Source organism: Aphelocoma coerulescens, chromosome 1A, assembly GCF_041296385.1.
Source record: "Aphelocoma coerulescens isolate FSJ_1873_10779 chromosome 1A, UR_Acoe_1.0, whole genome shotgun sequence".
In the NCBI taxonomy this organism is placed as follows: Eukaryota; Metazoa; Chordata; class Aves; order Passeriformes; family Corvidae; genus Aphelocoma; species Aphelocoma coerulescens.
Genome location: NC_091014.1, coordinates 977,339 through 989,152, shown reverse-complemented (window position 1 = coordinate 989,152; position 11,814 = coordinate 977,339). Strand labels below are relative to the sequence as shown.

The window sequence follows — 11,814 nt, the reverse complement described above, 5'->3', positions numbered from 1 at the left end:
TAGGATGTGACTGATCCCAGGTGGTGTGAAGGAAGTGGCTGCCTTGAACTTTTACCAGCCCAGAACTTTTAACAGCCCACTGTGGGCCTTGTTTACATGTTCACAAACATGCCAGGTGAGCAGGTGAAGTGCTCTGGGCTTTTGTAATTGGCACTGGAACTCCTGTGGTCTGTTCCCCGCAGATAGCAGTCTGTGGGGAGTGGGACCAAGTGGGAAAACTGGGAACACAGGGAACTTCTCTCTCCAACTTCAGCCTCCTGGTGAAAGTGCACTAATTGGCCTCAGGGGCAGAGTTGGTGCCCACACCTGAATGAGGAACCTCAGAGCTGGCTGTGGGAAGAAGGATACAGGCAGCAGGTGCCACAACTGCCCAGGAAGGACCATGAGCAACCATGAGGCAAAAGTGACAGGAGAGAATTCCCTTAGTGCTTTCTGAGCACAAGTTGGCCAGGAAGAACCAGTGACCCCAGGGCTGGTGGCAGGAGCACACTTTCCATTTCCAGGCCCCTGTAGGTGTTGGACCTCTCCAAACTGCGCTGTGCAAGGGTGATGCCCCAGCGTGACAGGCCACTCACTTCATATGTGATCGCAGTGTTTGGGCTTCTGCAAACGTCAGCACATTACAAACACATGTAAATCTGGTCAGCTTTGGCCAGTTTATGGTAAGACCATAGAACTGCAACCCTTCTTGCCTTGTGTCCTTAAACAAATGTGTAAATGACACTGGACAAAATCTTGAAACTGTACAATTTCTTCAGACAAAAATCTCCTTGTCAAGTGTTGGCAGAGGACTCTGGCAGGAATCCATGACCTCTGCCACGAGACGTAGGGTGAGGCTGTTTTCCTGTCTTGGATAGGCCAAAGTGGAAATGCCAAATTTAGCTTACTCTTATTACTTGCCTGGTCCAGGTAACAGGTGGCCCTGACAACTTAGCTAAAAATAATTTGAAAAATCCTGAAGGAAGTGTTTACCCTGAGGAAATCATTGGGAGGACCCCCTGAAATATCACTCTTGAAACACCTGGTGAGAGTTTCATTCCAGCATCAGACTTGTGCCGGTGAGCAGGGGCTGCTTTGAGCAGGCCCTGGTAGCAGAGGTGACTCCAGCTGTATGTTCATCTGTGGGTGGGTGAGTGCTGAGTATCCCCAAGGTTCAAGTCCAGGGCCTCTCAGGGCCTTTATCCAGTGCCCAAAGGATTTTTCCCTGAGATCCAGTGAGGATATCTCCTGCTCCAGCTTGTCCCAGTTGCTTCTCTGGTCACCATGCAATTGTGAGAAGAGTCTGTACCCATCACCTCTCCCCAATAATACAAGGCATCTGCAGACCATGGTCAGAGCCCCCTTTTCCTTGTTCCAGCAACAGTGGGGCTTATGAGAAAATCCTACAGAAGAGTGCCCATGGAGAGTTTTAAAAAGTGGTGCTAGAATCACAGACTCTCAGATTGATTTGGGTTGAAAGAGACCTTAAAGCTCATCCAGTTCCACCCCCTGCCATGGGCAGGGACACCTTTCACTAGACCAGGCCGCTTTAAGCCCTGTCCAAGTCTTGGACACTTCCAGGGATGGAGAAACCCAACCTGAGAAGAAAAGGAGAACACATAAGCACAAGCTCTAGGTTGTATGAAATCTGTTGGAACTGCTGTCTGGGTGACATCTGCAGGACAGGACAGTTTTAGTGCCCTCAGAACTACATCTGAGACAGCCAAAACCACTGAGGTGAAAAACCTGACAAGAAGCTGTTGCAGCTGCGGGGAGAGTCATGGCTATTAACAACCCACTGAGCTCTGGAGCCAGGTGTGGCTGCAGGGATCCCAGGCCCAGAGGCTGCCTGGGCAGCAGCGGGGTGAGCAGAGATGAGGGCAAGGAGGGCACTCAGCCAGCACATGTCAGAGCAGCAGCAATGTCAGGGAAAGCACCTGCCTGGGCCACCAGGTTCAGAGGGTGGTGTGAAGAAGTCATGCTCTACCTAGGGGGCAGGGACAAGTGGAGTATCACCAGTATCTGTCTTGGCCCATGTCCTGTGGAACATGCTCATCTCATCAGTTGTAGGAAAGAGGTAACAGAGTGTGCTCCTGTCAGGGTTGTGGCTGACACAAGTCAAGGGGACCAGTGCTCCAGGGCAGGGCCAGAAGGACATGGACAGACTGGGAAATGGAGCTGGAAGGAACTGGTGAAATTCAACAAAGACAAATGCCAGGTCCTGTACCCAGTGCTCCCTGAAACAAAAATGCACCAACAATCTCAGGAGAGGTCAGTGAAGACCCCCCAAAAAGGCTGGGGCTGGACCCCCATGCTGAGAGCAGGGGCTGGAAGTGCTGAGTGGATTCTGCCAGCAGGAGGAATGGCTTTGGGGACACCAAGCAACCATTTGTCTGCCAGTCCCTACAGGGAGATTATCCCAAAACCAGTGCCATGCTCATTACAGTGGGACATGGAGGGAGGAGGAGGGGTGGCAGGCAAAATCCAGACAAAGTCCACCATTTTCTTGTCCCCATCCTCAAAGGAAGCATTTGTGCTCATATGGCGACCAGGACCAGCTGGCAGTGCTGCTGCAGGGAGCTGTAATACAAGCGATGGTGGTTTCTGCTGGACAAAGAATTCTTGTGCATCCCTCAAAACAAGCAGGGAAACAGGACTGGGAGAAGTTCCTGGTGTTACAACAGTGCACTTGGATCTGGGAAGTACAACACATGCTTGGAGAAGGTAAGTTAAGAGTCTGATTTTCAGAAGTGTTGAGTATTTATAGGATCTGGGCCCAATACTGAAGGCTGCACACCCAAATTGAGGTATTTGGTTTAAAAAACAACTTCCTTAACATTTCACAAGTTCATGGAGATTTGATTTACTGCTGGACACCACTGGCCAGGTTTGATATCCATCAGGAGACTAGAGGGGGACACAAACTGTGGTATTTCTTATCCTAAAGGCTGTACTGAAGACGTGGACTACCAGAACTGAAGTTTCTGGCATCCTGGGAGATTTCAGTATGTTTTAATATTTGTGCCAAGTATTGATGGTCTCAGTGTTGGAAAAGTCCCTTTTCAAATATCAGAGTGGGAGGGGGTTTCTCCAAGTGCTGCCAGCATGTGCCTTCCCTACAACCTTGTGAGAGAGGCCAAGTTGTATTGGAATGCCATGGCACTGAGTTTCTGTGTGAAACAAGGAAATGCTCATCATTGCCACAAGAAAGAGGTGCAATTTTGTAAACTCAAAGCAAACGAGTGAAAAAGTCCCATTATTGTGACCCCCTCTCCCCGGCCAGCTCAGCTGCCCTGCCTGAGAGCTGCTTGAGAACAGGCAGAGCCCAGAGTGACTGCACACACAGGACGCAGAGTTACAGCCACATGCACACACAGGGTCACAGTCACAGCTGCTCTTTTTTTACCACCTGCTGCTTATCTTTTTCAGCCCCAGACACCCTCTGACCCGCATTTCCCCTCACTGAGGCTGCTGCTCCCTTGGTATCTGTGCTGGATTTCCACACAGGGTGTTCATCCCATTCTAGGGTTGTAGCCTACACTTTCCCTGCTTCCCAAAAGGCATTACTGCTCGGGCTCTCATCTCTTGACATTCCAGATCCAGAGCTTATGCTTGGACCATCTCCTACTGCTCCATCATCAGGAACAGAAGCTGCAAGGACATCGCAGTGAAGCAATACTGCTTCCCTGCTGCAGAAACATCACGGTGCTGTCTCGACCTCCAGACTCACTCCCTGTGGCAGTCCTCATGTTTCCTGGGGTTCCCACTTTACATTTCCATGTCATTACATGGTGAACTCCATCTAAACTTACTCCTTCTACCAGGAATAGCTCCAGGCTCTGAACGGGCAATGTTCACCCAGCCTGAGTCAGAGCCATGTGTGCCGGTTTGGCCAAATTTAGAAATGTATCCCCTGAAAGAAGGCAGGTTACAAACCACTCCTCCCCCACCACTTTTTCCTCGAAGGAAAGTGAAAGAGATAACAAATAATGCTAAATATTACAATCTCTCACTGTGGAGAAAAACCTTGGAAAATGTTAAGAGTCTTCCCTTTGGTCTCCCTCCTCCTCAGAGCTGGGACTTGGCCCAGGTCCAGGCCCTCTGTGCTTGGTGGAAAGTCCTCCTGATGTGTTCTGATAATGAAGCAATCCAGCAGAAAAAAGGGAAAAAACAAAGACCCAGGAAAACAGAAGTTCAACTCTCCATCTCTCTCTGGAGAAAAAGAAAGCTGAACACTGCCTGGAAAGCAAGCTGTCGCCTTCTGCTCCCACCGCTGCAGAAACAGACCAGTTTTTTCTCTGTTTTCACGAAAACATGAAAACAAACTGCAAAATTGCTTTGAAAGTTTTGGTCCAGTTTTTCTCGTCTCAGGCTCAGTTTAAAGGCATAGAAAGGCACAAAATTAATTTCTGGGCATAGGGCAGCAACATGGGCTACACATCATAATGTCACCCCAAGACATCATGTCACTACCAAGCCCTTCCGGTCAGTGCCCCTGCCAGGGCTATGTCCCACCTGTCCAAGTCCTCTTCCAGGCCTCTGGACCACATAATCTCCTCCAGAGAGCTCTGCACTGGACTGGGTGGGCATGGTTAGCACAGGTGGTGAGAGCACAGGGGAGTGTAGGCACCAGCTGTGGTGCTGCCGGTCTGGCCAAAGGCAGCATCACTGCTCTCCATCTCTGCTGGCACCTCACAGCCCTGCAACAGGTAAAATGGGGCTGTAGGAAGGATTGGGGCCCAGGAACTGCAGCTCCCAGCCCCTCTAGCATCCTCCTCCCATGCCCAGATGCTGCAGCCCAGGTGCCCAAGAGCTGCAAGGCTGGAGTGGAGTCTGGCACTGGTCTGCACCTGGCACAGCCTGGAGCAAGATGGGAGGTCAGCGTGGGTCCGGTGTCAGATGGGCTTGGTCCCGTGGGCTCAGACCCCACTGGTGCAGGCTGGTGGGTGCTGCTCCTTGCTCCTTGCTCCTGTCACAGAACAGGAGCCACCTCTGAAAGCCTCTCCCCAGGGCCCCTGCAGGGTTAAAAGCTTCTCCTGCGCTTACAGCATCAAGGACATGTGAGCTTCTCCTCATGCAGGTAAGAAACCAGGCAGCACCTGGGACATGGCTGAGACATGGAACATAGGACAGCACCTGGGGACAGCTTACTAAGGAGTAGGTGCCATCCAGTCTCTGCTCTTGGCTGTGGAGGTGAGGAGGGGTGAGAGGACAGGGCTTCACCAGGTCCCTGTCATGCACTGCTTGGGGGGAAGCTGGTGCTGGCCCCCAGGGCTCCTGGGTGGTCTGGGCAGGCTGTGGCTGCTGCTTCTGCCTCCAATAGAGGCATCCAGTCCTTCCCAAGAGAAATGAATCCCGTGTTGTTATCTGCTCCCTCAGTTCAGCCGTACCCTCACATCGGGCTTTGGCTGTGCCCAAGGCTCAGGACCCCACCTCCCAGTGCTGTATGCTCCAGGCTACCTGCTCTGCTCACCTGAGTATGGATGCAGTGGCTTGGCGAGGAGAACTGCATTCTCCTGCAGGAGCAGCTTCCCTGGCGGGTACAGAGCACATATGTGCTCCTGCACGAGGAAGGGTGACAGAATGGTCCCCAAAACGCTGGAGCTATGCAGAAGGTCCCCTGCTTCAGGGAGTGCACCAGAGCAGGGCTGGGTCTCCGGCTCATATGTCACCATCACAAGGGTCCCTCCCATCTCCCGAGGGAAGGACAGGAACCTGACTGGCACTGGTGGCAGCTGTGTTCCCTCTTTGCTCCCCATCCAGTCTGTCTGGGCAGAGTGTGTGTACCTGCGCTAGTACCTGCACAGGGAGTTACCATGAGAAATCGCCTTCAGTGCAAGTGAGAGAGGGAGGAAAAGGGTCGAGCAAGTCAGAGGCTCTTTCCAGGCTCATTCCTGTGCAGTCGAAGGGAGACAGGGAGATTCTCCTCCCACATCTTCCTATTCCTTGGTGCGCAGGATGTCTGAAGACAAATGGATTAAATCTGGCATCTCTGAACTGTGGCTGTGTTTGCTGACTGCCACATCACTCCAGGGTGAACTGTCAGGGTCATTCCTCTGCACATTCTTGTGGCTGCTCCGCAGCCCTGGAGTTCCATGTCCAATCCAGCCTGGATTTGTCAGCATGGGGAGGGCACCAGCTGAGCTCTCCAGCCCTTGCTGCCCCTCCTGCAGTGACATTAACCATTTCCTGCATTCTGTGAGACACAGGGTCACTGCTGTGCACCCATGGTCCACGCAGGGCTCAAGGTTAATTTCCTGGTGTGATGGGCTTACACACCTCTTGCTCACCTGCTCTTTTTCCAGGTGTTGAGCCCCAGTTTGGAGCATGAACAGGTGACTAACCTTTATATGCCCAACCTCCTACTATTGAATTTATTCACATTTTTATTACTCTGGTCCCTGAAGTCCCCTATGCAACAGGCAGATCCCCACCTTTGCCAGTGACAGGTTCACCTGTCAGCAGCTTCCTACCTTTGACGAACAGGTCAGCAGGAGTAGCATCCAGGCAAGTCCTGGACAGAGCCTTCCCCTCTCACCCCACACAACAGGGGTTGCTATGCCCTCACAAAGCAGGTGCCTGAGTGCTGTGACAGCTCACACAGCCTGAATTTCCAGTGCACACAGATGCACGTGCACACTGCAGCACTGCAGCAGGGACAGCGGGAGGCAGGAGGCAATTCCTGGGGAACCACACCATGGGCTCCCCCAGTTTTCACCCCCCAGGACCCTCTCCCAACTGCAGCATTGGGACAGGCATGTTGGGCTACTCCTTCATCGAAACACTGTTGGCTCAAGCTGGAGCTGGAGGAAAAAGCAATGGTCTGAGATTTCCAGACCATGGGATGATACAGTCCTTGTGTCCTTCTCCAATGTGTGCAGAATTAGTAATCTAAAAAAACCCAATGTGTGCAGAATTAGTAATTAAAGAATATGTTGATCTGGGCAACAGCTTGAGAGCTTGCCCAGGCAGAGGTTTCCCAGCCTGGCACATCCTGGATGGAGTGACAAGTTAGGATGTCACTGTGCCAGGCAAGGAAGAACTCATCTGCTGACTGAACATTTTCCTCTCAAAGTTAAATTTTTAAAAAAATGTTGAAAAATTAGCAAGTGAAAGAGAAAGGAATCAGAATTTAATTCTGCTTCTGCTTAGCAAACCCTGGTATTGCTCCCAGTGCACAGGGAGAAAATACCCTCAGAACAGGATGGTCTTCAGCTGGAGGACCTCAAAGTTATGAATGAGACAGAACTGACCGGAGCAATTCCAGTAGGAAAAAGCACACAATTTTAACAGTGCTTTGATGGTTTCCTGTGGTAAACAGCTGTAAGAAACAAACTCCCAACAGAAGCAGTGAATTCTCCAGCACTTAATGTTATAAACACATGACTGATGCACAGATACAGGCTTCAGGCAGGGAAATTAAAACCAGATGAATGGGTCTAAAGCAAGGGAACCAACCTGAAATTTAATCAGGTTGTTTAATCTCCTGAAGAGACATGACAATTGACTTCTGTTGCAAAAAGTACGCCTGTTACAGTGGACATACGCCTATAAAGAGGAACGGGATGCTTTCTATTTTCTTTCTTCTTTTTTTGGTCTTTGCCCACTGTATTTTCCCACTGAAGCACCACATGGCCCCACCTGTGGAGTCCGTGGCATGGGCAGGGTGGGCAGCAGCAGCCCTGGCCATAAGTGCCCAGCACATGCCACCTTCACCAGCCTTTGGCTGAGGTTCCGAACCTTAAATGCTTCCTCATGCCTCCTCCACCTCTTGGACATGGTGATCACAGCTCCATGTGCCTGTGAGCAAAACCCTTGTGTCAGGGTGAAAATTGAAATAGGATGATGGAAAAAAGGTTGGGAGGTCCAGGCCAGGAGATGCCTGATAGCTTAAATTTTCCGGTGGCTCAACAAACCCCATGCGGTGAGTTGCCCTTTGCTGGAACCTGTACTTTTGTAAGTGGAACCCCTGTTTTGTGAGTGCTGGTTATCACAGAGCAGGAAACAGGATAAAGAAAAAACATTCTTTTAACTGGTGCAGGGTGATGCCATATCCCCAGCCCGGGGCTGGGGAAGAGCAGGCTTAGTGGCTGTGGCATCTAGAGAATGCTGTGACCTGTCCAGGGGCAGGGGAGCATTTAGTCACCATAAATACATCCAGGAGGGGGAGAGACACATGCTTGGAATAGTCATCAGGACTAGGGGCTGGGTTGCAAGGAACTTCAAGAGGTGTGGGTGGATGCCCCTGCTCTTGGGTTTTTCTGTGTGCTTCTTCTCTAGTCAGGTACCCAACACTGGATGGCAGCTCTTTGGACTCCAAAATCCCAGTGTCTGTGAAATCTGGACATGGGAAACTTTCAACCACTAGGGACATGGGATCAGAGCCATACCACCAGTGAACTCCTGGCCTCATGGGGGTCTGTGGTCTAGTCCCCTGGCTCACAGTCCCCCCCTCCTCCTCTGTGCTCAGTTCTGGCCAAAGGCTGACCCAGCTTGCCCCATGGAAGGCATGAACCAGACACAGGTGACTGAGTTTGTGCTCCTGGGCTTTTACCACGGACAGCCCTTCCTCTTTGCTCTTTTCCTGGCCATTTACCTAGCCACACTGCTGGGGAACTCCGCAACATTCTCCCTCGTGTCCCTGGACCCCCATCTCCACAACCCCATGTACTTCTTCCTCAGTCACCTGTCCTGCCTAGACCTTTGCTACTCATCAGTGACAGTGCCCAAGATCCTGGCAAACGCTCTGCGCCAACAGGCGACCATCTCCTACCGCGGGTGCCTGGCGCAGATGTTCTTCCTGATGTGGTGCGCGGGGGCTGAGTGCGCGCTGCTGGCTGTCATGGCCTACGACCGCTACGCAGCCGTGTGCCGGCCCCTGCACTACGCCCAGGCCATGAGCCGCAGCACCTGTGCGATGGCTGCTGCCGGCTGCTGGCTCTGGGGGCTGCTGGACTCAGCTGTGCACACCCTCCTGGCAGCCCAGCTCTCATTCTGCGGGGCTGCCCAGCTCCAGCACATCTTCTGTGATGTGCCGCCACTGCTGGGGGCTGCCTGCAGTAACACCCACCCCAATGAGCTGGCCCTCCATGTCTCCAGCATCTTTGTGGGACTCAGTCCCTTCCTGCTTGTCGTAATCTCCTACCTTTGCATCCTGGCCACCGTCCTCGGGATGCCACTGGCCACCAGCCGGCGCAAGACCTTCTCCACGTGCTCTGCCCACCTGCTTGTGGTCACCCTGTACTTCGTGGCGGCCAACCTGAACTACAACCGGCCCAGCTCGGGCTATTCACCAGCAGCTGACACCCTGGTCTCCGTGTTGTACTGCATCATCAGCCCCATGCTCAACCCCCTCATCTACAGCCTTCGCAACCAGGAGGTATGGGAGGCCCTGCGGAAGGTTGTGCGAGTGAGTGGCACACCAAGCTCCCCAGGCAACGCCTGAGCAATGCCAGGGCTGTGACAGGCTGCCGACACAGCGCTGGCACTGCAGTGTCCATCCATGGGACGTCTGTGACAGCACAGTGAGCTTGGGGCTCCCAGCCCAAGCACATGGCACACTGCCATCACTCGTCTCACCCTCAGCGTATCACTGATGGCAGAATGGAAAAATAAAGTCAGGAACAAGGCTACAGGTCCAGGATTCTGTCTTTATTTTCCAGATGCCATGTGCTGAGCTCAGCACAGGACCTGCTGCAGCTGTGCTACTGCCAGGGAACTCTGCAAAAGACAAATTCATGTGATGCCAGACATGTGCTGGCCCTGAGCATGGCCACGAGCTCTGCCTTAGGGCTGCCCCAGGTCTTGCGTCAGGCCCTGTGCAGAACAAGGGCAGTGCCTTGTACTGCATAACCTGGCCTGGACAGAGGGGCTGTCACACCATCCACCTTCCCCACATGCCTTGGCTTTGAATCTGATGTCTGCTGGGTTTCCCCAGGCTGCCAGGGAGGCTCTGCAGCACTTTGTACATAAGCACAGCCGCTTGCACAGGCCACCCATGGCCTCAGTGCTGCAGTCAGACAGGGAGGTCTCAGCACTGAGCTGTGAGCTGGTGGCACTGAACTGCTCACCAGAAATGCTTTGCTTTATGGCCAGAAAAATCTACCTGTGCAGCTGTTGTGTGTGGTGTGGCTCTGGTTGACAGCAGCTGAGGACTGTCTGGGGACGTGGGGCTACTGCTGCTGCCTCAGTCACTTCTTCCATCAGGGGGTCTGCAGCTGGGTCCAAGCTCAAATGACTGGGTGGGTAATGGCCAAATCTGCAGGTACGTACATGAGGAACAGGAGTGTTCAACACTGTGGCAGAGCCAGGAGCAGAGACTCACTGGGGCAAGGGAGATGACACAGGCAGGTCACACCTGCAGTCACACAGCCTACGTTGGCTGGACGTCAGCTGGACCCAAACATGCTCATCTGTAGCTCAGTTACCAAGAGATACCCAGCAATATCCAATCTGTTCCCAAAAAACCCCACTGGAGAGTCAGAACTGGGACTAGGAGGCACATGGCCTTGTTGGGAGCAGTTTGCCATTTCTTAATGCACAACACATACTGATTTTATTCTTCAGGGAAAGAAATGTTTCTGTAACCCACCTCTTGGGTTGGGCTGTTCCTCCTACCCAGACAGGCTGCGAGCCCCCCAGTCCTCCTTCCTATATGCCCTTCTGGATTCTAAAAAGTCCTTGAACCACCCTCAGTCCAGTGTCACTGGACACATCAGAGTCTGCCCAATGAACCCCTTTCTGAAGAGCCCCTGGAAAGCAACAGCAGGAAACACAGCAGGAACTGCACTACAAAAAAGGACTGGGGAAGTTACCTCAGAGAAACAAAAAAATCAAAGCACTCCAACCAAACAAAACCCCCAAAGCCAACCAAACAGAAACCCAAACAAGAAACCTCTGGAAAACTTACATTAAAATTGATAATTTTTAACTTGAATCCCAATGCACCTTTCCTGTAACAGACACAGCCTGTAGGTTTTCCCAGAATCAAACACTGAGCAGGAATGCCACACTCCTGCCCAGGTAGTACAGGCTTGGTCAACTGCTGTGTGGTCCAAAACTCACCTGTGAACCACACTGAACTCTAAAGCTTTAGTGTCACAGTGGGACCCTCTGCACCCACTACTGGCAGTGGCAGTGACTGGGGTGTGCTTCCACAGCCCCTCAGGTGTTCCCACAGCCCTTCAGGTACTGTTCTACTCAGCTGTCCCTGGTTTATTCCTGCTGTGACGGTACCTGCATCCCACAGAGCAACAACTCACACAGCTGAGCATCCGCCTAAGATGTACTGGCTTGAGGGAGGGCTTTGCTTTGCGTTTCTGAAAACTGTTTTAAACGTTAATGATAAAATATTTCCTACTGTCCTGCTTCGCACCTGCCCAGCCTTCTCCCCACATCTGTGATGAAGAGTCAGGGGGCCTTTTCAGGAGCCTCCAGCAGGCACAGGGGACACAAGCTGTCACAGAATCACCATGATACAATTTGAGCCAGGCCAGAGCAGAAGTTGTGAGAGAGGGCACAGCCCCCTGGGACAGACACACCTGTGCCCAAAAGGAGCACACAGACCACATTCACGTTTCTCTGCTCTATGCTGCAAACATGGCTCATCCTGAAAGTGGAAACCCTTCCTTGGAACAAAGGCAGATTTGGCTTTCCCAATGCTCTTTTCCCTGACCCCTGGCTAGGATGAGATCCAGGGCCACAGCAACTGAAAGACATAGCTCACGTCCCTTCTGCCTTGCCTGAACTAGATTTGGTATTTCTGCTCTGGGAATTGCCCCACTGGGAATAGGACACACTCCTGCAGGCTTGCTGGCTGCCAGGTGGGGCAGCCTA

The 11,814-nt window shown here is 52.4% G+C and overlaps 1 protein-coding gene across 1 annotated transcript; it reads left to right on the top strand.

Moving 5' to 3' along the window:
• Nucleotides 1-8,464: 8,464 nt before the first annotated feature.
• LOC138120483 (olfactory receptor 5V1-like) lies at nt 8,465-9,459 on the top strand. The gene has a single exon (XM_069033227.1). It carries the CDS (start codon nt 8,480-8,482, stop codon nt 9,422-9,424), a length of 945 nt encoding a protein of 314 aa, XP_068889328.1. The 5' UTR covers nt 8,465-8,479; the 3' UTR covers nt 9,425-9,459.
• The last annotated feature ends 2,355 nt before the right edge of the window (nt 9,460-11,814 follow it).

Bases quoted from the DNA above. Each gene is read 5' to 3' on its own strand.
- LOC138120483 (XM_069033227.1), top strand. From the start codon at position 8,480: ATGGAAGGCATGAACCAGACACAGGTGACTGAGTTTGTGCTCCTGGGC.